General features: G+C 59.4%; 1 protein-coding gene across 2 annotated transcripts in view; it reads left to right on the top strand.

Moving 5' to 3' along the window:
• The window catches only part of MOB2 (MOB kinase activator 2), a 71610-nt gene extending 50848 nt beyond the window's left edge, over window positions 1-20762 (top strand). Inside the window, exons 1-5 of one of the 2 annotated variants that reach the window (XM_025355871.1) lie at window positions 3299-3428; window positions 8875-9035; window positions 9272-9365; window positions 18814-18938; window positions 19726-20762. In XM_025355871.1, coding sequence (XP_025211656.1) covers window positions 3319-3428; window positions 8875-9035; window positions 9272-9365; window positions 18814-18938; window positions 19726-20042 — 807 coding nt within the window. In that variant the 5' untranslated portion in view covers window positions 3299-3318 and the 3' untranslated portion in view covers window positions 20043-20762. Of the gene's footprint in view, window positions 1-3298; window positions 3429-8874; window positions 9036-9271; window positions 9366-18813; window positions 18939-19725 lie in introns of those variants that run through there. The other variant, XM_025355873.1, reaches the window with a different exon arrangement.
• Window positions 20763-27468: the final 6706 nt, after the last annotated feature.

The following is a 27468-nucleotide window of genomic DNA, read 5'->3' as shown; positions in this document are numbered from 1 at the left end:
CCTCCACCTCCTGGGCTTAAGTGATCCTCCTGCCTCAGCCTCCCATGTAGCTGGGAACACAGACACTCACCACCAAGCCTGGCTCATTTGTACATTTTTTGTAAAGATGGGGTCTCACTTTATTGCCCAGGCTGGTCTCAAACTCTTGGGCTCAAGTGATGTCCCTTCTTGGTCTCCCAAAATACTGGAATTACAGGCATGAGCCACCATGCCTGGCCAGTTTTTAGTATTCTCCAATGAAAAAGAACCAGGGCTCCTTGGAGAAGGGGCTGATTCCTGGGCCAGGGCAGGGATTGCAGGAGGAACCTGGAGCACCCTACAGTGCCAGGAAGTCAGGACATGCCCCAGAATGAAAAGTCTGTTGATGGGGGCGCGTCAGGGGACCCAGCAGCCGACGGCAGGAGCTCCCCAGGGCCAAGGACGGACAGTGTGATTCGCAAAACAAAGTAGTGTTGTGTTCTAGCTCAGAGTGCAGCCTCAATAGCCGTGACTTCATCCCAATATAAACAAATGGCTGAATATATAAACGAGTGACTGAGAAGAGGCCGCTGTCTGGTGCAGAACTTCCAGTAATTCCCATAGCTACCCCTCCCGTCAGGGTGGTAAAGGGTGGTCCCTGCCCCTTCAGTGTGGCTGCGTGCAGCAGCTTCCTTCGAGAGCGCAGTGTGGGACGGGAAGTACGAGAGCATCTTTGCACGGGGAGACCTGACAGTCACAACCTCAGCCAGGAGATCGGGCAGCACCTCCCGCGATGAGCCGCGCTGACAGGACGGGCCTTGGGTACGGGGGGACGAGAGGGACGTTTCCCTCTGTGCTCTTCCTCCCCACACCCACAGCCCAGCCTCATCATGAGGAGAGCAGCACGTGGATCCAGTCAGGTGTGGACCTTGCTGCGTCAATATGGATTCGTTCATTGTTAACCAACAGGCCATCCTAGTGTAAGGGTTAGCAATAGGAAGAGTGAGTGTGGGGCTGTGGGGATTCTGTGTTTGCAGCTTCTTTGTAAATCTAACACTTTTCTAAAAACTAAAAGCTTATTAAAGGTAAAATAACTTCCGACACAGACACATGACTCGTGCCCCCGCCCCATCCCGCCTTGGTTCTGACTGCTCCCCACTGCGCGGTGCCTCTGCCCTGCTCCTGTGCTCTGTTCCTGGCCTTGGCTGTGCCTGGAAGGTGCTTTTGCTCTTCCTTTTCTGGGGTGGCGGGGTCAGGCCACACTGGCACCTGTCACTGGCCTGCGGGCCTCTGTGGCAGCTCCCCGTGGAGTCTGCAGGGCCTGCTCTGCGTCTGCTCCTCTTCCCAGTGTGGTGTCTGTAGCTCAGTGTCTGTGGGTTCTGGCTGCCCCTCCCCCCCGCCACACCCCCTAAGTTTTGATCAATAGGAATACCTGCTCCCTGCACGTGTGCCCCAGTGAGCAAACACAGAAGAATGTGGACGTTCCTCCGCATGCCAGCCCAGCCCTCTCAGGACAGTGGCATAAGCCACAGAGCTGCCATGTGCTGACCAGACCCACTGGGCACATTTAATGTGCTCTGCCCACCCTACCCGGCACCTTGTCCTGTTTCCCTTCCCCCATGCCACCCTCACCACTGCCTTGCCCCGTTTTCTGGCTTCTTGTGCCCAAAGCTTCCACCATCCCCAGTGTGCCTTGTGTTGTGCCCTCCAGCCCCCAGCAGCTCATTCTCCCTCTCGTGGGCCTCTGCATGGCCTCCTCTGTCCAAGTCATGCCTCCCGAGAGTGGGCAGGTCTGCGTCGTGCACCTTCTGGTACCAGCCCTGCTACTCACGGGGGCCTCCCCACGCCCGGAGCCCGCTCTTCCTGTGGCTCCCTTTGCTGCTTGGGTGATCTGCCAGCACCTGTGTCCCTACTGTTGGTGGAGCCCCTGAGGGCAGACCGGCAGCCGGGAGCACGGTGCCTGGGTGTATGTGGCACCACAGGGCTGTGGGATGGCCTTGTCAGGGCAGAGGAAGGCCCATGGGCACGTGGACATCCTGAGCCTCACCGGGCTGTTCGTTCTGTAGAGACGAGTTCCGCACTGCTCAGAGCGTGGCTTAGGGACTGGCCTAGTGGGGAAAATGAAACTGCAGCCTGTTGGGCCTGCTGCTGCTGCTGCTTAGGGAGGGGGTGCTGGCCTGGGTCCATCCTCCTCCGCCGTGGCTCCTGGAGAGTGTGTCTGTGCTGGCCATCTCCCCGTGCGCCCAGGCTGTGTGTGTGCATGCAGTCGAGACACCACAGCTCCCATGGTGGCTGATGTTGATAGGGGTGAGCCCTGGCTGCTTTCCTGATGGCCGTGTGCTCCCCGCAGCAGCCGGTGCCACGGGCTGTGTCCTGACTCCTGCAGGGCTTCACACCGACAGAGGTGCTGGGACAGCTTCTGAGGGGCAGTGGCTGGAGATGCTGGGGTCTCTTGATTGGCGGGAAGCACAGGAAGTACGGCTCCCATGTGGGTGGGTGGGGCTTCTGATGAGCCCGTGTTGTCGGGGGCTGTCGCTGCCAGTGGGGTCCACACTGACTCAGGACGAGGAGAGAACATTGTCCTCTCAGGTGTTTGCATTTTCGGGACGTGGCGGTCTTCTGTGTGCAGACCAGCCAGAAGGAAGGCCAGGGCCATGCCCCTCCATGTGCCCCCACGGGGAGCTGCTCTGGGCATTTCTGTTGGGCTGGGTGCCCTGTGGCCCTGGCTGGCCGCAGCCTCAGCCCAGCACTGTCCAGGCACCCCAGAAGCTGGTTGGCCCCTTCTCTCTCCAGGGCCATCCAGTGGGAGAGCCACTTTGAGTGCCTCCAGTTGTGTACACACTGCAGGGCAGGGCGGCCCATCTTGTCTGTCCCCAGCCCGAGCAGTGACTGGGCTGGGCTGGGCCGGACAAGGGTGAGGGGGTGCCATCAACCTGGAGCTCATCAGCAGAGCTGCTACCTGTGTTCAGAAGGGCTTTCCTGGGGGCTTGGCACCAGAGGACCTTGAGGTGGACCCCGGGACCTCTCTGATGGGTCCTTCTTGCAGGTCGAGGACGGCCCTGTCCCTTCCCTTCTGGTCCCACCCCCACCGCCTTTTCTGACAGCCATGCCACTTTGGAAAGGCCGATTCAGATGCTCCCTTATTTAACCAGCCTTGGCCGGCCCTTGCCTCTGGAAAGGGAGCAGCTGTTTGTCTCTGCCAGGCGTCCCATTGGTCAGGGAGTGAGGGTGGAGGGCCGAGAGAGGCTGCAGGGCCCAGCAGCAGGCACTTGTGAGTGCTGGCCGGCCAGCACCCCGCCCCACCTCCCCTCCTCACCTCCCCTCCTTAACTCCCCTCCCCACCTCCCCATCGCCCACATCATGCTGGGAGACCACTGCAGTCTCCCTGAAGACCAAGCCCTGCCCAGCCAGTCCCCGCAAACCGGACTCTGCTGCAAAATGGTGCTTCAGGCTGTCAGCAAAATGCTCAGGTAACACCTGCCGGCCTGGCCGGGGGAGCGGTGTGTAGGACATCTGTCTGTCTGTCCTGTTCTTGCCCCCAGGACGTCAGGCTGGGGAGGCAGTGGACTGTGTCCATGGCTGCCCTCCCCGTGTGGCCGGTGGCTGTGCAGCGAGCTGTGCTGGGCAACCGGCATGCTGTCCAGGGCAGAGGCAGCTGTGCAGTCCCGGGCCAGCCTGGCGGGTTTGCTCTGGAGCCCTGCCGAGTCGAGCTTTCCTTAGCCGCCTGCACTTCCTGCTGCTCTGTGGGAGAGGAGCAGGGCTCGGTGTCCTCGGCCTTCAGGGCTGACCCACCTTGCCAGCGCAGGAGCCTGCCGTGTCTGCCCGCAGCCCGCAGGGTGTGGTGCCTCCACCACCAGCAGGTGTGCCTGTCATTGTCCCAGCCCTCGGCTACTTGTGCCCTGGGCAGGGGCTTCAGCCACTCAGGCAGAGGTGACCTGGAGCCTGTCCTTGTGTGGCCTTGTCCAGAGAAGTGGCATGGGGCTCCTGGGCACCTGGTTTTGTGCTGGCTGCCATAGGGATGTTGCCGGAAAATCCATTTTTGACTTTTCTTACCTGTACTTTCTCTGACCTGCTGCAGGGGTGCCTCCCTGTCCACACCACTCAGCTGGGTGTGTGCACAGGCGTGTGTGGGAATGTGCGCCCGTGTGTGGGAGCGTGCACCTGTGTGTAGGGGGGGTCTGCACCTACCTGTGTGTGGGCATGAGGGGCCAGGGGAGTGGGGCAGGCACAGCCAGCTGCAGCAGTGGGCGCGTCCTCCCTGGTGGGGTTGCCTGGTGGGGGTGTGAGGCGAGCGTGGCCTGCTGGACGTGCCCTCCAGGGGCGGGGGCTGTGGCACGCGTCTGCATCTCCGTGCCTCTGCCTGTCCCTGGGCACCCGGCTCCATCTTTCTCTTCATGGGTTCCTTCCCTGTCTCCTGATCACCTGTGCGTTCAACACGGAGGACTCCACAAGTAGACGCAAGGGTGCCTGCCGGGACCCTGCCGAAGATGTCCTATCTTAAGGTGAAACTGGGAGGTTTTGGAAATGTGTGAGCAGGTTGGCAGAACTCGTTGAGTTCAAATCAGGAACGGTGCCTGACATCAGTGGTGTGAGGGGACTGGCATGTGTGCGTGTGTGTGTGCCAGCGTGTTTGTGTCTGAGGCCAAATGCTGAAACCAGCTCCACAGGAAACACAGAGGCAGGCCTGGAGCCCAGCCAGGCCCTAAGGAAGACGGGCAGGGTCCCTTCCCTGGGGCTCAGGGAGGTTTCAAGGGAAGCGATGGGAGCCGGACGCTTGGAGCTCCACCCTGGCTGGGAGCTGGACACGTGGAGGGGCCGAGGCGCAGCAGAGCATGGCAGCCACGTGGGGCTGAGGTTCTAGCACAGCAGCGGCACCTGCCTGTGTGGACGTTTGGTCTGAGGTGTCTGCAGGCATTCCTTGTGCCATCTTGGCTTTTTCATTCTCAGTGGGCCTCTCTGCGGAGGGCACAGTAGGCTGGTGAAAGCTCGCTTTGTCTGGGGCTGCTGACCTGTCTGGGGGAGCAGACAGTTAAACTCAGAAGAGAAGAAGTCACACTCCACAGCTGCCGGCTGGCCGAAGCCTGTGGGAAGTGCAGGCTGTGCTGAGAGATGGACAGGGGCTCCGGGGGCCTTCCCACCCCTTGGCCTGAGGCCCTGTGACGGAAGTGGGGTTAGCACCCAGGGAGAACTTGGGTTAGAACACTGTATTAGAAATGTAGTTCTCAGGCCCCACCCAACATCTGGAAGGCCACATCAGAAATGTAGGGGTGGGGGTGGTGCCAAGCACCCCAGCATGTGATGCCCTCCCCTGCATGTTGGGGTGACGGGAGGCGCCCGTGGCGTGCACCCTGGGCAGCAAGGTGTGCTGAGCCCTGGGTGGCTGCTGGGGGCTCTGCCTGGCCGGGTCTTGGGGAAAGGGATCACTGGGAGCCTTGACTTTCAGGCTCTGGGTGGACCAACCAGCACTGACACTCACCCCAACCAAGGAGCGTGAGGGGCCTGGTGCAGAAGGCTGAGTGGGGTCCAAGGACCACGCCCTCCTCGGAGGCGGTGCCTGCGGGCCTTTCTCTCCTGCACCCCACACACTGCCTGGTCACCGTATTTTTCCAGGCCTGGGCTTGGGGACTTGCATTTCTGGGCCCTTGGTGCCTGCCCCACCGCTTGGCATTGACCTGTGGTGGGAAGTGCCAGACGAGGGCCACCTGCTGCTGCTGCCCACCCACCTCAGGGTCTGCAGGCTTCTCTTGACTTCCACAGCAAGTGCGCTCTGGGTGAGTGGGGGTCCCTGAGCCTGGGAGCACCCCATTCCTGTGGGCCGTGGGGCCTGGCCAGGGTCCCGTCCCTGTGATAATGAAGTTGATGCTCGTGGCACAGGCGCGGGGCACTTGGTTGTGCTGTCCTTGTCCCTCAGGGTGGACGAGGAGTGGGCAGCTCCCAGCCCACTCCCCAGCTCCCCCTGCCTGTGAAGCAGTGTGCACCTGCTGTTGGCAGGGCGAGGCCCCCTGTGTGGTGACTGTGTGGCTGGCTGCATTCTCCACAGGAGCTCAGCAGCACTGATGTCTCCCTGTGCCCCTTCCCCTGCCCACCAAATTCGTGTCCAGCAGGGATTGCCTCTCTTCCCAGTAGGGATCGGTTATGTGCTTGCTGGGTGACAAGGAGGCTGACTGGCACAGTATCATGGGTACCACTGGCGAGAATGAGGAGGGTGGCATTTGACAGGCTCTTAAAGGACCAGGAGAAATTTGCTAGGCCTGGTGTAAGATGGGCAAGTTGGCAGAGCAGCAGCTGGTGCCCACAAGCAGGGTGCAGACCCCTGTGGCGGGCAGGGCAGGGCATCTGGAGCAGGGAGGAGGGCGAGTCTGGTGAGTGTGTGGGAGGCAGGAGGGAGGTGGTTCTTTCCGGCCCAGCCCCTCCCACGTGCGTGGTGCCTGCCGGGCAGGACCCAGACTCAGAGGCCACCTGCTGGGCTGGGAACAGTGTGGGGGGCTTTGTTCTGGGGGTTGTGCACGCACCATCTGCCTTTCTGCTTCTTCCAAGTGGTCACAGCAGCCCTGTGGGTGGGCGGAGGTCCAGTGTCCACTCCCTGGTCCCTTCAGTGCCATCTCTGTCCTGGCTGTGGCCGGGGCCTGCTCCCTGAGTCCTCCCTCCACATCCAAGGACTTGGTCTTTCTGTGCCCCCAGGCTCCTGGGAGCAGGGTGCAGGGCCTCGGCACTTCCCTGGGTGAGGGGCAGCTGGGCCACTGAGGCCGTGACTGGGCAGACCCCTGGGCCTGGACGGCACAGAGCCTGTTTCAGAGCCTGTGAGCCTGCGGGGGGCGCAGCAGAGTTCTGTTTTCTCCGCTGGGCAAAGCCAAGAGTGACTAAGGACGAGGCGGGCGCTGCAGGGGTGTCCTGTGCTCTGAGGCCTCCTCAGCAACTGCTGCTGGCTTGGACCGAGCAGTGGGCTGCCTCAGGGTGACTGCTTCCTGCCTGGGCCTGGGCCTTCGCTGAGAGCCTGCTCTTCTGGGAAGGAGGGCACTTGAGGTTAGGGAGACGTGGGTGCTGCCAGGCGTTTGGGGCTCTCTCGTGGAAGTCCCTCTGTTGGTGCCCGCATAGCCCTTCCTGGAGCAGAGGCCGTGTCCTGCGCATCCCCTTGGTCCTACTACCTTTGGGTCAGTGCCTGTCCTCCTGCCCCATTGGAATGAGTGACCAGGTCCAAAGAAGGTGGGCTCGCAGGAGGCTTGTCTCACAGTGCACCAAGCTCCGGGGCCCGGCCAGCCCTGGGTGCTGGGGACAGGGTGAAACTGGGGGAGCAGCTTGGGGAGGCCCGGCCTGGAGGGCCTGGTACACACTTTTCTTCTGTGTGCTAGGAGAGCAGGTGCGGACGGGAGGAGGCAGGGAGGCTGAGGCGCCAGTGCTGGTCACTCCTGACCACAGCCAGAGCCTGGGAGAGGGAAGCCAGGTCTCCAGGCTCCGCCCTGCCCAACCCTCTCTGAGGACCAGAGATGGAAGGTAGCCCCGGCCTGGAAGGCTGGCGAGAGGGCAGGAACTGTCAGTAGGGCAGCTTCCCTTAGTGGGCCCTGGGGCACACCCTGAGAGTGAGCGAGCTGACAGCTGCTCCTGCTGGCAGCCCTGCATGACCGCCAGGTAACCACCACCAGGAGTTTGCCGGTTGACACAGCTCCTAAGACAGAGCAGGGAGATGGCTTGTAGCCCACTTGGCAGCCTGGGCCCCCACTGCAACCCACCCCTCCAAATGGGAAGGCCAAGGCCAGGCTGTCGCTGCGTCGGGGGGTGTGGTCTGCCGTGAGCGCTCAAGGCAGGGAGGTGCAGGCCTGCCTCCTGGTCAGGGCCAGGCCCAGCGTCATGGGGAGAGCCTTCCCTGTGGTGGACATGCTGGGCATGGCCTGGCAGAGGCTGGTGTGGAGTCTGGGTGCCTCGCTGTACTGGGGCGAGGGGCTGTAGGCTACACGGAAGCTCGAGTCTCTGTCTGTCCCACCCCTGTACCATGGGGACCCCGAGTGCCTATGCTGCATGTGGCCCATCCACACCTACACCTCCTCTTCCTCAGACCCCACGCCCTGTGCTCTGGAGGGATGGTGGAGTGGGAGCGCCGGGGCCCGTGGGCCCTGCCCCTGCCCCTGCCTGGCTCTGGCCGCTCCAGCACTGCCCCCAGAGGCCTGCGCTGGTCGCCTTTTAAGGCGAAGATCTGCTGTGAGAAGCTGAAGGGAAACATTTCCCTGGCAGTCAGGGAGCATTTTTCTCTCTTAAATAAACCATTAGCAGCTTTTCAAAACAAGAAAGGAAAAAAATAAGGACAAGGTCAGGTTGCTGCAAAGACCTTTGTCCCCCATCCCCATCACCCTGTGGCCTCCCCAGGCCATGTGGACAGCAGGGACACTGGAGCTGCAGGCCAGGCTGCCGCCTAATGCCAGGGGCCCTGTGCTCTCAGGCCAGCCAGGAAGGCAGGTGCCCTTCACAAGGCCTGCGGTATGTTTTCACCAGGGCCACCAGGGGCAGGGGCAGGCCGGCCAACTCAAAAGAAGCCAGGAGTGAGAGGGTTTGCTTCGCCTGTCCTTCCAAGAGCACTGGAAAACTGGAAGGTGGGCGATGGGGGCCCTAATCCTCGGCCCCTCCCTGGTTGGAGGAGGTGGTGAGGGGTGAAGATGCGCTCTGTGCAGGGGCCTGTGGTGGCAAGTGGGAGCGCCAGCCCTTCTTCCCAGGAGGCGCCATGCAGGGCAGCTCCACTGGCTCCTCTGCGGAGCAGCTTCACCGTTGATGTCCCGTTGGTGTCCTTGGAGCCTGGCAGGGAGTCAGGGTTGCCCCGATGGGCTCGGGCAGCTGCCTCTACACCTGCGCTGGCCAAAAGTGACCCTGTGGGCAGGCCCTGGGTCTGATGGGCATGCAGTGACCACACCATGTCTCCTCTCTTGGCAGGAAGTCCAAAGCCAAGCCCAATGGCAAGAAGCCTGCTGCGGAGGAGAGGAAGGCCTACCTGGAGCCCGAGCACACCAAGGCCAGGATCACCGACTTCCAGTTCAAGGAGCTGGTGGTGCTGCCCCGCGAGATCGACCTGAACGAGTGGCTGGCCAGCAACAGTGCGCAGGGGCCTGGGGCGGGGTCCCCTTCCCTCCTCCCCGCTCCTCCTCGAAGCCCCTCCTCAAGGAGGACCCCCGCAGCTGTGCTCAGCAGCCCCCTGCCTTGTGGGGAGAGAGTGGCCGTGGACAGGCGGAGCGCACCCAGCCGAGCTCCTGCACCTGTTGCTGGAAGCAGGGTGGACCGGGTGGCCCGGCTCTGGGGTTTTTCACATCTGGCTCCTTCTCTTCTCTTCCAGCCACGACGTTTTTCCACCACATCAACCTGCAGTATAGCACCATCTCGGAGTTCTGCACAGGAGAGACGTGTCAGACGATGGCCGTGTGCAACACGTGAGTGCTGCCTGGCTACAGCCCGCTCCCTCTTGGGAGACTCGGTGGGCTCTGAGCCCCCGCCGCCCCAGGCTTCTGTCCTCTCAGACTCCGTGCTTGCCTGGAGACCCTGAGAAACCTTGGCACAAGCCTTCCACAGCATTCACCTTCCTGTGGGAGGGCCATAGACGGGGCCAGTGGCCCAGCCACCCGGGTCCCCAGTGGGGCCCAGAAGGTGCAGGAGCTGGTGGGGGTTGATGGGCTATGTTTCTAGGGACAGAGACGTTCCCAAAGGGAATGCCCTAAGATTGCAGAGAGCCCTTCTCCACCGGCTACCGTGACAGCTCTGGGTGGGACAGTGAGGGCTGGGCTGGGCAGGCCACAGCTCCTTGCTCGGCCACTCATTTCGTGGGAGCTCAGGTGCCTTCTCTGTGACCGTCCAACACGCCCGGTGCTGGTAGCTCTCTCCTGGAAGCACCGCGCCCTGATTTCCTCAGTAAGTGGGTGTCCCTTAGTGGCCCTGAGCGCGTCACTCGCGTAGCACGGGGGGGAGCGCTGCCAGGCCTGGGTTGCTGGAGGCAGCCTTGGAGGTTGCAGGCAGGAGGAGGCTGAGTCTGCTGGGCTTGGCCTGGGATGTGTGCGGCTGAGGAGGGCGGAAGCTTTTCCCTGATGTCCCATTGTCGTCAGTGCACACAGGTCAGGGACAGAACGTGTGTTGTGGGCGCGTCCTGAAAGTCATCTTGCCCACAGACATGGCTTTCCTGGCCCTGGCACAGGGAGACGTGGTCCCCAGACAGAGCTGAGTTCTGCCTTCAAGAAGCCACGGGGAGCTTCTGCACAGGCAGGTGCCAGGCGACCCCTTGGCTTTAGCCCTGCTGGGCCCCGCCCTCATGGCCCTGATGGGTCACAGCTTGGTTTGGTTATGGGTGACACGGGGGCAGATGCAGACAACAGCTGGCTCCACTCTCTTAATTCCCCAGGAAGATGAGGTGTCACAGCCAGGCATGGCCCAGGAAGATGGGGACAGTGCTTATGGCCTTGAGAGGAGCAAGTTCAATGTGAGACGGCAGTGGCCTCTGTGGATCAGGCATGGAGACGGGTCCTGAGGTGGCAGGGCAGCGCCCGAGAGCTACACGAGAGCCTTGTGTCCGCTGTGGCTCTGGAGCCACCTGTGGCCAAGCGCTGGCTCAGCAGCTCTGCTCCTGGGCAGGTGGGGCCTGGCACCCTTTCCAGAGGCTCTGCTCCTGGGCAGGCGCAGCCTGGCACCCTTCCCAGTGGCTCTGCTCCTGTGTATTCTGTGGTACTGGGTTTGTTTGGAAAGGGGGTCCTTGGAGGAGCATAGGATGTCGTGTTGGGCAGACCTGCATCCCGTTGGAGGGCCTAGGCCACCTAGATGTGCCTCTCGGTCCTTCTCATCTGGAGCTGGCATCACGGTGGTGGTAGATGTGTAGATGTGTGTGAATTAATTTCACGTAATGCCTTCCCAGGAATCCTTTCAAACCAAGAGACAGAAATCCACTCAAACGAAGAGAAACACGGAGGCTTCTCAGAGGGCCTTAGGGCCACTTGCCACACAAAAGACCAGCAAGTCTGCCTGGGTTGTGTGAGGGCCCTGGGGTTGAGGCGTGTGTCCTCCCTGCTGGGGCCTGTAGGGCAGTCCCAGAAAGTCTGATGTCTGACTCCTAGGGAGGGGAGAAAGGGGGCGGGGCCAGAAACACATTGCAGCCATAATGGCTGAGAACACAAAGACACAAACCTGCAGACTTAAGAAGCTGAGCAAACCCCAAATAAGGCTCACAGACACTTGCAGATGCACGCAATCAAACGCCGAGAACTGGGGGCGAAGAAAAAACCCTTGGCAGCCGTCGTCTGTCAGCAGCCAGACAATGGTGGTCCGATACTGACAAGGGATGCCGCAGTGAATGACCGTGGCGCTTGTTAGAAACCTGGGAGACCAGAAGGAAGAAGGAAGCCCCACACATCTTAACAGTGCTGGGAGAAAAGAAAGGTCACCCCAGAATTCCACATCCAGCCAGTGTCCAGAGTCACTCAAAACCAAGAGCCCTCACAGCCAGCAGACCTGCTCCAGGGGCTCCCTGCAGCCGTCTCCTGACAGGAGAGCCTCCCCCTGCTGAGTGTTTGTGGAGACGCCAGTGATGGTGCAAGAAGACAAGAGCAGTGTCTGACAGTGCCCTTGCAGCGCTGTTCCCAGGGCAGCTGTGGCAGCGGCGGGGCGTGTGGTGGTGGTGGGACTGTGGGCAGGAGAGCTGCTATGCTCCAGTGGAAGCGCACGTGTGGGTGCCGTGGAGAGCACGTGGAGTTAAGGTGCGTGTTATAGCCCTTTGAGCAGGCCTTGCAGAGCTTGTGTGAAGAGACACAGTCGGAATCAGAATAGGTAAATTTAAATGAAATGTAAAAACATTTCAATGGCCCAGAAGAAAGCGGGAAAGAAGAAATACCATAAGGAATGAGAAACAGAGGCAACAAACAGCAAATAATGGAAAACCTAAATGCTAACAGAACAACAGACGGGACTGGTGTAAACACACCAGTCACAGGGCAGCTTATAAGAATGGATTTTTTTTTTTTTTTTTTTTTGAGGCAGAGTCTCGCTTAGTCGCCCAGGCTGGAGTGCAGTGGCGCGATCTCGGCTCACTGCAAGCTCCGCCTCCCGGGTTCACGCCATTCTCCTGCCTCAGCCTCCCGAGTAGCTGGGACTACAGGCGCCCGCCGCCTCGCCCGGCTAATTTTTTGCATTTTTAGTAGAGACGGGGTTTCACCGTGTTAGCCAGGATGGTCTCGATCTCCTGACCTCGTGATCCGCCCGCCTCGGCCTCCCAAAGTGCTGGGATTACAGGCGTGAGCCACCGCGCCCGGCCAAGAATGGATTTTTAAAATAAACCAACTCTCTGGTGTCTACAGGAAGCTCATTTGTCGTATTTCATTTGGGATGCTGTCACGAAACACATAGGCTAGGTGGCTTGTGGGCAACAGAATTTTATTTCTTGCAGTTCTGGAGGCTGAAAGTCCAAGGTGAAGATCCACTGTGGACCAGGAAGGGGGCACTGACCATGTCACTGGGTCTGATAGCCAGATTCAGTGTCTGCTGAGGGCCCCTTTCCTGGCCCACAGACAGCGCCTTCTTGCTGGAAGGATGGCGGAGTGAGGGAGCCACCAATTCCGTTCATGAGCATTTGCGACCTCATCAGCTCCCAAAGGCCCCGTCTCCAGATACCCTCGCATCTGGGGCTAAGCTTTCAACATAGGAATGTGGGGCACAAGCATCCTTGTGTTGCATACTCTGGACGCTGTGGTGCAGGCAGGTTAGAAGTAAGAGGCCAGAAAAGGTGCTGAGAAAACACGCTCAGAGGGAAGCGGAAGTGGCCGTGTCAGTGCGAAGGAGACTCCGAGCAAGGAAATGACCAGGAACAAAAAGGCTGTCTATTTAGAAAAGGAGCAGCTCCTGAAGAAATCCTGCCCGAAACGTGTGCACCAGACAGCAGGGCTCTCCACCAAAGCAGACGGACGGACTGAACTGAAATCCTGCCCGAAACGTGTGCACCAGACAGCAGGGCTCTCCACCAAAGCAGACGGACGGACTGAACTGCGCGGAGACCTGATAGCCGGGCATTGCAGCCCTCCTCTCAGTATAGAGCCCCACAGACAGTCAGCGAGAGCGTGGAGCCCGATGACCCACCAGTCGGCTGTGTTGAAATGACACACACAGACACTGCAGCCTCAACAGCAGAACACCCCTCTTTTCAACTTCACAAAGATTAGCCACCAAAATGGAGCATATCACAAAAGAGCCCTTAACAATTTTAAAAAATCGAAACGGTACGAAGTAAGCTTTCTGACCGTGGCAGAGTTAACTGGAAATGAGGAACAGAACAGGAAGATCTCCAGACACTTGCAGACCGACACATTCTGAGTAATCCACGGGTCCGAGAGGATGCTTCAAGAAAAAACTTGAACAGACTGCACAGGAAGATACAGCACGTCAGAACTGGTGAGACATAAGCAGTGCTTAGAGGGGATTTATAGGATTAAATGCTTTCTTAGAAAAAGAAGATGACTTTCAATAATCTGAAGTTTCCAACTTAAACTAGAAAAAGAGCAAAATAAATCAAAATCAAGCAGAAGAAAGTAAATAAGAACAGAAAGCAGTGAAATTGATTTTTAAAACAATAGGGGAAATGAGTGAAATCAAAATGTGATGACTTGGAAAGATAATAAAATTGGGAAACCTGTAGTAAGTACAAAGATAAGAGAGAAGATACAATGATCAGTAAAAAGGAGTGAATGTCACTAAACCCTGTGGATGTGAAGAGGAGTATCACTGTAGACCCAGTGCATGTTAAAAGGATAAGAAGTAAGTATTGCAAAAATAATCTCTGTGCACATTAATTCTATGGCTTGGGTTAAACGGACCAACTCTTTGGAAAGCACAGTACACCAAAACTCGCCTCAGATAGGCAGTGTCGTAAGGTAAGAAGAAAGAATAAAAGGCATCCAAATTGGAAAAGAAATAAAACAGTAGGCCCCCTTCTCTGCAGTTTCAGTTACCCATGGTCAACTGTGGTCTGAAAATAGTAAATGGAAAATTCCCAAAATAAGCAATAAGGTTTAAACTGCACGCGGTTCTGAGCATCGTGATGCGGTCTCCACCGTCCTGCTCCAGGTGTGCGTCCTCCTCCCTCGGCCCAGCTGTGCCTCGGCCCCCATGAGCGATCCACTGCTGCAGTGCCAGGGTGCTTGTGCTCAGGTCGCCTCTCTGTGACCTGAGGCGGCCCAAAGCACAGGAGCTGGTGCTGGCAATTCAGATATGCCAAAGAGAAGACAGAAAGTGCTTCCTTGACCTAAAGATGAAAAGGTGAAAGTTCTGGAGTAGAAAGAAAAAGATTGTGTGTGAAGTTGCTAAGGTCTAAGGTAAGAACAAATCTCTTCTTCATGAAATTATGAAGGAGGGAAAAAAAAGGTTAATTTTGCTGTGACACCTGAAACTGCGAAAGTGGCAGCCACAGTGCGTGTCGAGTACTTGGATCTGTGGGTGGAGGAGGTGAGAGGATGGGAGCAGCAGCGTGTGGCCATTGAGCCTGCAGAAGGCCAGCAAGGGACCCCCTGAGATGCTACACCAGCAACTCACTGCAACTGATTGTCCTGTTTATCAGTTACCCTGGGTGTGGTGGCTCACACCTGTAATCCTGGCTACTCAGGAGGCTGAGGCAGCAGATCACTTCAGGAGTTCAAGACCAACTTAGCAACATAGCGAGACCCTATCTCAGTCAGCCAATCAAATTCGCCTGTCTTTGTCTTAGTAATGTATGTACAGGAAGAAAGCGCAGCATATACTGGTTTGCGGCTCTCCTTGGCTTCAGGCATGCCCTGGCGTCTTGCGGTGCATCCCCTGTGGACGGGGGGATTGCTGTTTCCCTGTGCACACATAGTGTGATTGGGAAAACCTCAAGGATTGTAGCAAATAATAATAATAATAATAAATCTGGCAAGGTCAGCACATACAAATCAGTCATAGGTCTGGATATCAGCAGTGTGAAATTGAAAACTGAAATTAATATTTAAAATACCATTTGTAATAGCTCCAAAAACAATGAGATCCTTAGTTATAAACTTAACAAGACATTCCCAGGATCTGCACCCTGGAAACTACAAAATGCTGATGCAGAAAAATCAAAGGTCTGTGTAAATGGAGAGACGCACTGCGCTTATCACCTGGAAGATGACTGCAGACACAAATTTTCACCCAAACTGATCTGTTGATTTAGTGCAGTTCCAATCCAAATCCCAGCAGAGTTCAAGTGTACACCAGTTCTAAAATTTACATGGAGGGACAAATTAGCTGAAATAGCTACAGTGATTTTGAAAAAATAAGTTAGAGGAATCTCACACTTTTGAGACTTACTGTGAAACTCTAGTAATTAAGACAGTGTGCGGTGTTGAAGGAACGGGTACACAGCTGCGTGGAACACAGTGGAGTCCAGTGATAGAGGACTGTCGATAGAGATGGAGAGTCCGGAGATAGGGGACCGTCGATAGAGATGGAGAGTCCGGAGATAGGGGACCGTCGATAGAGATGGAGAGTGCGGAGATAGAGGACCGTCGATAGAGATGGAGAGTCCGGAGATAGAGGACTGTCGATAGAGATGGAGAGTCCGGAGATAGACCCACGCAAATGGGGCCCTCAGAGTTTCGACAAAGAGCAAAATAAATTCAAGGGAGAAAGGATAGCCTGTTCAACAAATGCTGTTGGGAAAAGCAGTCATTTGTGTCAAAAACCAAACGCTGACCTAACCCTCATGCCTCATGCAAACATCTAAAACTACAAAGCTTTTGGAAGGAACCGTAGGAAATCCTCATGACCTGACATTAGGCAAAGAGTTCGTGGATTGACACCAAAGATGCGATCCATTGATGGAAAAGAACCAATGAACTGGACTTCATAAAAATTTAGAACTTTTGCTTCAAGACACTTTTAAGAGAAAGAAGACAGACTCCAGGCTGGGAGAGAAAACATTTGCAAATCACACATCCCACAAAGGACTGATATCCAGAATACATAAAGAACGTATACAACTCAGCAATAAGAAAACAAAACAGTCCAGTTAACTGTCAGCAAAAGAAATGAGCAGACAGTTCAGCAAAGAGGATGTGAGGATGGCAGCCGGGGCAGTCGTGTGTCATTGGCAATCAGAGAAAGGCAAACTGAAGCCAGGAGCAGACCCATGTCCGGCTGCTCACATGCCGGTCGGGACACTGGTGCTGGCGAGGGTGTGGCTACCTGGCACTGTGTTCTGCTGGCAGGGACACAGGTGAATAGATGAGCACGCCATGTCCGTCTGCAGGGGCAGCATCTGGGCAGTGAGGAGCCGTGGACGCCCAACACTCCCGCCACGTGACTGCATCCCAGGGACCTCCTGCGTGCAAGAGGGGCCCAGATCGGGAGGACCCTCACGGTGCGATTCTTTCCTGCGGCCCATTCCTGAGGAGCCACCCCCGGGGTGCTGGGGACAGAGCAGCACGACTGTGAGTGGCCACGTAAGCCGCTGCGTGTCCTGATTGTGGTCTTGAATGCGTGAGTCCATGTGTGGATAAAATTCATAGAACTGTATACCAGAAACGGTTTACTGATAATTCAAAAAGTACAGGAAACAGTGGTGTTCCATTTTTCAGAACAGATGGGACAATCTGCAGTGTCCCTCAGTTGCTACTTTCTGTTGGTTTGCATCGTGGAAAAGGGTTTCCATCTCTGACCTCCACTGTTTTGAGACCTGTTGTATTCCTGTGGCCAGGTGTGTCAGATGTCAGCGGGCAGTGTCAGGGTCCCTGGAGCCAGTGTCTGACTCCTGCAGACTGCTGGGCCGTGCTGACTGGGTGCTCGTCCTGGAAACATGGGCCTCAGCCTGGCCCTTAGGGGCCTGGGCCTCCGCTACACCATCTGGGAACCCCGGGACAGTGGGGATATGTGCGTTCTCCACATGGTTCTCGAGGAGCAGATACTGAAAGGACTGTCGTCTCTGCATTCTCAGAGGGTCTGACAGCCCAGTGGCGATGCCCACGGTGAGGCCTACAGCCTGGGCAGGTGGGCGCGAAGGTCATGCAGAGCTGCCCCAGGGCGAGGATGGCACCTGAGAAGCAGGGGTGGGCACTGCGTCCCCCTCCTCATGGCCTGTCCATTTTGGGGCCACACTTCCCCTTCGGGTGGCCCGACTCAGCCCCACACAGGGCACACATGAGAGCTGGTTTGCGTTCTGGAGGTGGGTGCTGGGAGGGGTTGTCCCAGGGCCCTGGTGGTGCTGGGAGGTGGCCTGGTGGCTGTTTCTCTTGCAGAGGGCGGAGTGCCAGCATGCAGGGCTTGCAGTGTCATCCTCTAGCCTCTTGGTAACTCTGGTGACCCCCCTGGTACCTGCAGTGCACAGGCTGAGGGGCTTCTTGGACACAGCAGAGGGGTGCCCAGAGACACCGGAGGTCCTGTGTCCAGCTGGAAGGATGGCTTCTCTGGCTGTGCGGGAAGTGGGCGAGCCCCCAGTGGCCCCGTCTCAGCCCTTGGGGCATCTCCCCAGGTGCCTGGTGGGCTCTGGAACCCAGGGCACGATGCTCGGAGCCAGCTAAGAGACGAACGGCCTCCGGAGTGGAGCCTGGATCCATCCTTCTTGACACTGCCCCACCCGGGGCCATTCCAAGAGGAACCGTGGCTGGATGAGGAGGGTGGGAGCGGTTCGTGTGGAGCCCAGTACTGGGAGGCTGCCCATCGGTCTAGCTGGGGCGGTGGAGGCGATGGTGGTTGTGGTCTCGGTGTGGAGGGGCGTTTGCCCAGTGGCCAGTGCTGCCCTGTGCTGTGTGGCCCATTCCCACCTGGGGTGAGCTGGGAGCTGGCTCTCGGGGAGGAAACCCCGACCCATAGTGTTGGCCATGTCTCAGGTGTAAGCACTCCCAACATACTCTCCACTGCCTGTGGGTGGGCATCGGCCCAGTATGCCCTGGTTCAGGCCTGCGGGGGCAGCCGCTGTGTCTCAGGTGTAAGCACTCCCAACACAGCACTCTCCACTGCCTGTGGGTGGGTATTGGCCCCAGATACTCTGGTTCAGGCCTGCGGGGGCAGCCGCTGTGGGCATGGCCTTGGAGGACTGAGGCCCAGCACCATGGCAGGGGGAGAGGGGTGGTGGCCACCAGGTGGGTGCCCTGGGTCTTGGTTGTGTGCTGGGGCTGGGTGTTAGGGGCTGGGTATCACCTTATGTTTACATGAACTAGAGCACACCCTTGTTGTCATGGTTGTACCCGACAGTAAGAGGCAAACCCAGGGTGTCCATGTCCCTAGGATGCTCCAGCCTGCTCAGGGGCCACGAGTCTGACATGACTGGCTGCCCTGCGTACAGGGGCAAGAGGAGGCCTCGGGGTGGGCCTTCCGGGGCCAGTCCCTGTCCTGGCCAGTCTGTGGACTGCAGGTGCCACAGAGGCCACTGCACTGCCTGGCTTCCCCGGAGAGGGACTTGGCTTCTAGCAGTCAGAGCGGGGCGCTCCCAAAGGGTGGGGCCTGGCTGACGAGCCACAGCACAGCTTCCTGGGCAGAGAAGGAGCCTCTGTGCTTAATGCAACAGAAAAACAGCAGTACACATTTGTGTGAATGAATACAACTGAAGCCATTTAGAAGTGGAGAAAATGAAGATGATCCCTTTCATTTAATCACACGCGTGTACAGCCATGTGACTGGCAGGGTACCCAGCATGATCCTGGCGTCGTTCTAAGTCAGCTCAGGCAGACCCCTCCATGGAGTGCATTGTGGTCCCCGCAGACGGCGGGGACAGTGTGTCTGCCTGAGGAGGGAGACGCCTGAGTCCGCCACACCTCTGCTGCTGGCGCTGCCTCTGCCTGCAGATGACCTGAGCAGGAGGGACTCGCTGGCTGGGTGGGTGTGCAGCAGGCACATGCCCTGACCGTGTCTCTGTCCCCACAGACAGTACTACTGGTATGATGAGCGGGGGAAGAAGGTCAAGTGCACGGCCCCGCAGTACGTTGACTTCGTCATGAGCTCCGTGCAGAAGCTGGTGACGGATGAGGACGTGTTCCCCACAAAATACGGTTCGTCTCCCCCAGCACTGGGCAGTCATCCTCGCGGGGGTGCAGGGAGCATTCAGGACCAAACCGCTGTGCTGCGAGGGGCAGAGGCATGGAGGGCGGCAGCTGCACCACCCCAGCCCCTGCTTAGCATGGAGTCCCCTGGGCTGTGAGGTGAGGCCAGAGCCCTTGGGCAGGAGTCAGCCCAGCCAGGGCCGAGGGCCGTCTGCCTGGCCCTCTGGGCCATGCCGCTGCTCTGGGCCCCTCTTGGTCTGTGCCGCTCACGCAGAGACCACCGTCCACCTTGTGGGGGCTTGGGCTGGGGATCAGCTGCGGAGCCTGTGTCCAGATTTTGGTGGGATGTGGTGGGGCTCCACACCACTCCCATGCTGCCAGAGGGACAGCAGGGGACAACAGGAGAGGCCTGTGCCACCATTGCCACCTCCATCCTGGCCCGAGAGAGGGCCCCAGATGTCCATCAGGGAGACACGGGGGCCCAAGTGCCCAGTCACAGGCCCCTCCCTGAGGAGGTGGCCAGGATGGCCCAGCGAGCGCCCAGCCCTCAGGGCAGGTGCAGCCTCCGGAGCCTGAGCTCACAGGGAGGTCTCAGCAGCCCGGACCTGGGGTTGGCAAGTCCCTGTTGTGCCTGCTGGTGGGCAGAAGCTATTGCTGTTGGGACTTCGTAGCCCCGAGGGTGGCAGGGTCAGGATGTGGGTGGCAGGCACCAGACCCACCAGGATGGGTGCCAGGGGCCTGGCCTCTGTTGGGGCCAAGGGACATCTGCAGCTTGTGACACAGTGGCCTCCCCCAGGCAGAGAATTCCCCAGCTCCTTTGAGTCCCTGGTGAGGAAGATCTGCAGACACCTGTTCCACGTGCTGGCGCACATCTACTGGGCCCACTTCAAGGAGACGCTGGCCCTGGAGCTGCACGGACACTTGAACACGCTCTACGTCCACTTCATCCTCTTTGCTCGGGAGTTCAACCTGCTGGACCCCAAAGAGACCGCCATCATGGACGACCTCACCGAGGTGCTATGCAGCGGGGCCGGCGGGGTCCACAGTGGGGGCAGCGGGGATGGGGCCGGCAGCGGGGGCCCGGGAGCACAGAACCACGTGAAGGAGAGATGAGCCACCCGGGCTGGACAGGGGCGCACGTGTGCAAAAAGACGGTGGTGTGTGTCCTCTCCTGCATCTGCGTGTGCACACATGTGCTTGGCACGCGTGTGGTGAGGTCTGAGAGGGCCCCGGGCTGCGCTGGTGTGGGCTGCACAGACGCAGACAGCCCCGGCCATGTCCTGCGGCCCCCTGTCGGATGGATGCGTGCCGTTTGTAGAGAAGAGCCTTTGGGCCCGTTCGCTCGTTCAGCAGACACGCATGGGACTGAAGCTTTGAGTTTTCTTCTGTGGGGTTTTCCTTTCTCTGGTCTCCGTGCAGCCCCTGCCCTCCCTCGGGTGCTGCTGGCCTCAAAGGAGGAACTTGGTGGGGGCGTCTCCCCCAGGAGGGTGTGATTTGCAGACTTGGGTCTCTGCTCTGCTTTGGGGGTGGGGCTTGCTTTCACAGAGACCCCTCCTTCCCTCTCACCCCCTCCTCTCCTGGCCTTGCCAGGAGTCTTGGCTGTTGGCAGCTCAGAGGTGGGGGAGGCCTGTGGTGTGGGGTGCCCTGCACCTGCTCCTGTCGCCCCTTCCTGCTGCCGCCTCCATGCCCAGGGAACGCCCATGGTGCAGTCCTCAGGCAAGGCCAGGACGGGGCTGAGGCCCTGCGTGGAGATGCTGCACCAGCAGAAGGCTGAGACCCGCTTACCTTAGTTCATCTGTTCACTCGTAATAAAAAGAATTCTCTCAGGTCAGAGCCTGTGTGCGTCTCAGCGTCTCGGTTCCCCGCCCCCCCCCCCCCCCCCCCCCACACACACTGTGGGCAGCCCGGCCACTTCCTTGGTGGGCAGCCTCAGGAACAGGCACCTTGGAGGCTGCCCCGAGAGTGGGGGTCAGAGCAGACTCGCCCCTCACTGCCTGTGAGGGTCCACAGCCAGCCTGCAGGTGCCGTGGGGGAAGCACAAACCCCGTGTCACTCGCCCTCCCCAGCCACCTCAGCCACCTGCCTCTCCCCATGCTGGTGGCGGGGACCCTCAAATGTGGCTGCAGTCAGCTGGGAACATCTTCTCCGAAGGGGTCTGGGCCAGCCAGCCCGAAACAGTGGCTCTGCCGCAGGGGCCCTTCCTGGCCGGGACAGTGTGGCCCAGGGGCAAGCAGGTTTGTGTCCTCAGCCTGGGAGTGGGTAGGCACGTGCTGCAGGGAGAGGGGCCCTAAACTGAAGCCTGGGGCTTATCGGGACCTGAGTGGGCTGAGAAGTGGGAAGAGGGGGCTTCCCGGGTCAGGGCCTAGTTGGTACAGACCTCAGGACTGTGGGTCCCTGCCAGTGGCACCTGCTGCACAGTGACCTCATGCAGCCCCCTGCCCCCTGCTTAGCTAGTGGGGCCTGTCCAGGTCATGGTGCTCCCCTGGCCTCGGGCTCAGCCTGCATGGTGCACCTGTGGCCAACAGGCCCGTTCTTGGCTTTCCCAGGGACCGAGCTGCAGGTCAGAGTCCCTTCCCCTGCCCTGTCTCTGCCTCCCACTTCAAGAACTGACAGCCTCTGGGTTTCTCAACATGGCTGGAGTCAGCTGGCGGCATCTCCTCCGACATCCACGCCCACCACCTCCCCGCGAGGGCCCACACTTGACTGTGACTCTGGGCCACACAGTGAGTCAGTGCCTGGAGCCAAACCCAGTTCCCAGAGGGAGGCCTGCTGGGCGCCACCTGCCCTTGTCCCCTGATGCTCTGCGTGGACCCCCCAGAGGGAGGCCTGCTGGGCACCACCTACCCTTGTCTCCCGATGCTCTGCGTGGACCCCCAGAGTGGAGGCCCCAGGACACCCACAGAACTTGACTGAAGGGGCTGAGTGTAGGAGCCTGAGGCAGGGACCAGCGCTGGCCTAGGCAGCAAGGAGGTCTCCCGGCAAGGGAGGGCAAGAACGGAGGCGGGTGGCCTGGTGGGGCTGCCCTCTCTAGCTAAGGCTCCTGGCTGGGGTGTGCACGGAGCTCCTGGCTGAGGCCACAGGGAGCCAACCGGGCACACAGCCTGGGTCGCTGTATGCTGGCAAACCTGGGGCCTGGCTGCCGAGCGGAGGCCAGGAGGAAGATTGGACTGAGAGTGCTGCGGGGCACAGGGGGCTGGGGACCGGCTCCACAGGGCCTGGAGGGGCTAGGAGGACACTGGGATTCCAGCTGGAGCCTCAGATGAAATGTGTGTGGAGCCTGTGGGACGGCCTTAGGAGGTGTCCAGGGCGCGCATTCATGCCGGTCTCACACTCAGGATGCAGCTGCAGGGTCCCCAGGGCACATGGGAGTTGCGGGCACAAGTCCCTTTGGGAAGGGTTCCTGGGATGAGGGCTGGCGCTGGGTGTTGGGGGTGCCTGCTGATAGGCCACAGGCTGGCGGACCGTCCCGCTCCTGGCTGAGGGGACCGATGTGCGCCGTCCTCTGCTGGGAAGGGTTCTTGCTGCAAGACCTGGAGTCCTGGCCAAGCCTCCCTGCCTCTGCCTCCATTTCCTTCTGTGAACAGGAGGCCTGTACACTGAGGGGGGTCTCAGTGGTGAGGGCTCAGCCCTCACCCCCCAGTTCACCCAGTCTCTGAGGTCTCTGTTCTGAAAGGTAGAATGATGGTCCCCAAAAGAGATCCGTGTTCTAATCCTGAGAGACTGTCTCCTTAGATAGCACAGGAGGATGGAAGCCGCAGATGGAATCGGGTTCCCGATCACTGACCTGGGGATGGGGAGGTTATCTGGATGGGCCCAGTGTTGTCGGGAGGGCCCAGGGCACTGAGCAGGAAGGCAGCGTGGGAAGGGCCTGAGTCAGCAGCGCAGGCAGCTCCTAGAAGCTGGGAAAGGAAGGAGCCCAGAAAGAAGCGCCCCTGCTGACTCGCCTGGTGAGGCCCGTTTGAGATAAGTTCGTTTTGCCTCCAGCCACGAAGTTCATGGCAACTGCAGCAACGGAAGATGAAGGCAGATTTTGGTTCGAGGCATGAGGCGCTGCCGTAGCAAACACCTAGGAAGGTGGAAGTGGCTTTGGAATCGGGCAAAGGCTGAAAGAATTTCAAGGGTGATAGAAAAAGCCTGTGATGTTGTTAAACAGGTGGTGGAAGGATGGAGGCAAGTGGGGCTCCAGGGGCTCGGAGGAACCGGCCTGGGCTTTGAGAAGAGTCACAGCTGCTGTGACCCACCCATCCTCAGACATGTGGGGTTAAAGGTGCAGGTGGGAGCTAGAGGGAAAGGAAGGAACGGGAGCCAGGGAGAGCCCTGTCGATGGGGGTAGAGGCACAGCTGTACTCTGTCCCGTTGCCATGTGTGGGCCGCACTCGCGGGCGGTCAGCCTGGCCCCCTTTCGCTGCTGAGGTCAGCCAAGTGAGGGAAGGACATTAGCAGAGGGGTGAGCACCCTGCCGTCGGGAATTCTCAGCTAAAGATGCTGATGTCAGGGGATTCACTGTCAGGAATGTGTGCTTGGAGTCACGGCCACACCAGGAGCTCCTGGAGGAGGGCGAGCCTGTGGCTGGTGGATGCTCCGGGTCACCCAAGCAGATGCTGAAAGCAGGGACAGCTGTGGGAGGTCTGCGGACGAGCCTCGGGGCTTACGGAGGAAAGCCCCGTGGAAACGACGAGCGGCTCTTACACCATCAGAGGCTTGACTGGCTTGGACTGAGGCAGAGGGGATGTGATGAAAGGCTCTTGGGCCCCCAAAAACCAGCAGGCAGGAAGCAGACTAAACTGTTCAGCTGCAAACACTTGCCACATTTCATACAAAGAGAGCGTGGCCCTGAGGGTGGAGGTGTCAGCACAGAGGCAGAGTCTGGCCCCACAGAAGGAGTTCCCAGGCCTTGCTGGGACCCGAGGGAGTATGCCCAGCTCGATTTTGGATTTCTTGGGAGCAGCGACACAGGCACCTTGCAGCTTTCTCTGTGTGTCACGTGTGTGTGTGTGTGTGTGCACGTATAAACGACTGGGTTTCACCGTCACCCAAACTGGAGCGCTCACTGCAGCCTCAGACTTCCCCCGCTTCAGCCTCATGAGCAGCCAGGACCACAGGTGCGAGCCACCATGCCTGGCTGGTTTTGAAATATTTTGTGGAGGTGAAGTTTCACTACCAAGGCTGGTCTTGAACCCCTGGGCCCCGGTGATCCCTTCTGCCTCAGCCTCCCAAAGTGCTGGACCAGCACACCCAGCCAGACTTTCCTTGAGAACAGGAATGTCTGCGACTGGCATTCCGCGTCTGTTCTCCGGTTGTATTTTGGGAGCAGGTAACTGGTTTTCTAGCTTTTGGGGTCCACAGATGGAGCGGAAACTGCCCCTGGGTGGAAGGCCCAGAGTGTCACCCATACCTGATCAGGGTGGCTTAGAGGGTGCGACGTGGGACTTGTAAACTGATGAGCTGAACGTGAGGTTTGGGACGGGACTGGGTGCCGTGTTCGGTGGAGACTGTTGGGGCCGCGAGGGGAGGGATGCATTCGCACGTGGCATGGGTGTGAAGCAGGGGGAGCGGGAGGGTACTGTGGTCGGCCTAAGACATCCCTCACCACTGGCTAGTCCTGTGGAAGTGAACGTGCCCCCCGGCAGCAAAGGGGAATGAAAGCAGCAATGGGATTAAGGCAGTCAGCTGACCTTGAGAGGCAGAGGTGGTCTAGGTCCAGTGAGAGCACGCGGCCTTCATCGTGGAAGCTGGACGCAGGCTGGGCGCGCAGGACACAGCTGTGAGGAGGCTCCACCCACGCTCCTGGCTGCGAAGGTGGAGACCCCGGGCCCCAGGATGCAGGTGGCCACAGGTCCTCCCCTGGAGCCTCCGGGAGGAGCACACCTTGATTCTAGACCAGGCAGACCCCCTTGAGTGAGACCTGCCCAGTCCTTGACTCTGGGACTGTGAGGTACTGGTGTTTTAAGCTTCTTAGTTTGCAATAACTTAACTATGGCGGTGATAGGAAACCACAGGAGACGATGCATCTACCTAACAGGCCAAGGTGTTCTTACAGGGTCCTAGGGGCAGGTGCACAAGAGGGCCCAACCCCCCGGCATGAGACCCACAGCGTAGTCTCCCGGGCCCGTCTGGCCACGAACGTGGCTCCCCGGGTCGTGTTCCCTGCACGTCTGTCAGCCCTGCCCACTCTCCAGCAGGCCCCGCTGCCTGGAAGGTCGCGCTGTCTCTCCCTTCTGTTGCCGGCTGCCTCCTCTCTGGCTCTCTGCGGACCCCGACCCCTTGCCGTATCACACCGAGAGACCTGGGTTGGTGGCGGGGAGTTGGGGTGGGAGGGGGAGAAGTCACTGGAGCGAGTGGGGAGGCACTGGACTTAGGGCAGAGGGCCTGGGCACCACACCACTGGAGGGAGGGAGGAAGGCAGGACGGGTTGGCAGGGCCAGGCCACTTGTGGTGAGCTCCCTGGCAGGGGATGGGAGCAGGGCAGCTGGAACGCCCCACCCTGGAGCCGGCACACGGGCGTCGGCCTCCTCCTGCAAGCTCTGAGGCTTTGTAACACGAGGAGTCGTTTCATCTTACAGCTTAGGAGGCCGGGGCTCTGTGCCTCTGCCCTCAGCTGACTGGGAACAGCCCAGCGCAGGCTCTCCACAGAGCAGAGCCAGGCCAGGACTGCTGTGTGCAGGGCCCCTCCCTGGAGCAGCCACCTCCTGCCTGCTGGGGCCACGTCCTGTGCGGGAGGCGAGTCAGACTCATCCCCACCACCCACCTGCCATGCCATGGGTGGGCTCACCAGTAGGCTCATTCAGCAGGGCCCCAGCTCGCAGGCCAGGCCGTGGCAGGCTCTGACCCCAGATGTGCCACCTGAGAACTGAGGACCAGGACTGCGAAGCTGTCCTCTAGGTGGGCAGACCGACCACCACATCCTTTTTCAATCTCCATCTTAATTTCTTCATAGAAATGATGTGAGGACCGACTGGTGTAAAGCGAGACTAGTGTCTGCCACATCAGAAGTCCTGCCATATTTGTTTTCATTTTTTATAGAAATACCAGCAGATTCTGGCTTAGCTCGCTTTGGGTTCTGTTACTTAACAACCAAGAGAGCTTGGTGTCAGAAGTGGGACTGCAGGACACAGCCCCTTCCTGAGCAGACTGGGGAGCTGGCAGGGTTCTTGACAGACTGTTTCCTTTTGGGCCTCCGGTCGTGTGCCTGAGAAGGCTGGCTTCTCACCGTGAATGTTGAGAGGAGGACCAGGAGTGTGTGTGTCAGCCACTCAGAGAAGCAGGTGCAGGACCACAGGTCAGGAAGGCTTCCGGTCTGGGGCCGGCAGCCTGTGACCACACAGACTGTCCTTGCTTCGCTGAACTGTAGCAGCCAAATTCCTTTCCTCAGCCTGTTTCTTAAGGTAAAATGAGCCGGGAAACTGGATAATCCAGGGATTGGAATGGAGTCTGATTCCCTGGGCCCCTCCCAAGTGCCTTCTCTTCGGGGTACCCACCTCCTGTGAGCTCGCCACTTGGCAGTCCAGGATCAAACGGGATGGCTCAGCTTCCCTCCGTGTCCCGGGCTCTGAGTGGAGCCCCAAGCTAGCTAAGCCTGACAGACATGGTGACCCCCTGGCTCCCTCCAGAGAGATGGGTACAGGCACAGCTTGAAGTTCAGGGCAGTGGCTCTCGCTTGGGGGTGATTCTGTCCCCTACCAGGAGACTCATGGCAATGTCTGGGAATGTTTTGTCACAGTGGAGGTGGGACAGCTACTAGCTTCTGTTGGACTGAGACCAGGGATGTGGCCCCCACCCCATCGTCATCCCACCGCAGCCGCCGTGTGCTTAGCACCTGCTCCAATGATAAACAGCTGGGTGCAGTCCGGCCATGCCCGAGTCCTTCACACGGGAGGGGAGTGTGCGTGGGCGTGCGCCTCCCAGGGCAGCTCTGTGGATGCCGCAGTCTGCCTGGACCCTCCTGAGACCTGCTCCTGGCCTCCTCCAGGCTGCGGTGGACTCCCAGCCACTGGCCTCATACAGCATGGGCCCGGACTCGCCCTTCGGCTTCGGCGGCGGCAGAGGGGCAGCTGGGCCAGGGCGTCGTGCCAGTGGAGCCCACGGCCCTGGCTGCCTTCTGTGGCAGGCATGCCTGGGACCATCCCCGCTCTAGCTCCCGGGGCTGTGCTCAGCCTGGGCCCCTCACTCCCAAGGCTGGGTCATGGCACCCTATCCGGCCTCTTCCCAAGTGAGGAGCGGGAAGGCGGCTCATTCTCCAGGAAAAGGCCCAGGCCTGGGGTGGCCCATGCAGGCCTTGTAGTGGCAGAGGTGCCATGTAAAGAGCACTCCGCCCCGGCCCTGGCCCTCAACGGGAGCCCGCCTCAGGCTGGGGCAGCCTCAGGGGATCGGAAGTGACCTCTGACCCTGGCTGCCCGGACCCTCGCCCTCTTCAGCTGGGCAGAGGGTAGCTGCGTTCACACTGGCGCAGCCCAGGGGCTGCAAGTGGGGAACAGGAAGCTGTCCCGGGCTGTCCCAGAGCCCTGCGCGCGCGCCCTGCCCGGAGGAAGACCTGCGTCGC

This window comes from Theropithecus gelada, chromosome 14 (genome assembly GCF_003255815.1).
Source record: "Theropithecus gelada isolate Dixy chromosome 14, Tgel_1.0, whole genome shotgun sequence".
NCBI lineage: Eukaryota > Metazoa > Chordata > Mammalia > Primates > Cercopithecidae > Theropithecus > Theropithecus gelada.
The sequence above is the reverse complement of the archived record's forward strand: the minus strand, read 5'-3'. Positions and strand labels throughout refer to the sequence as shown.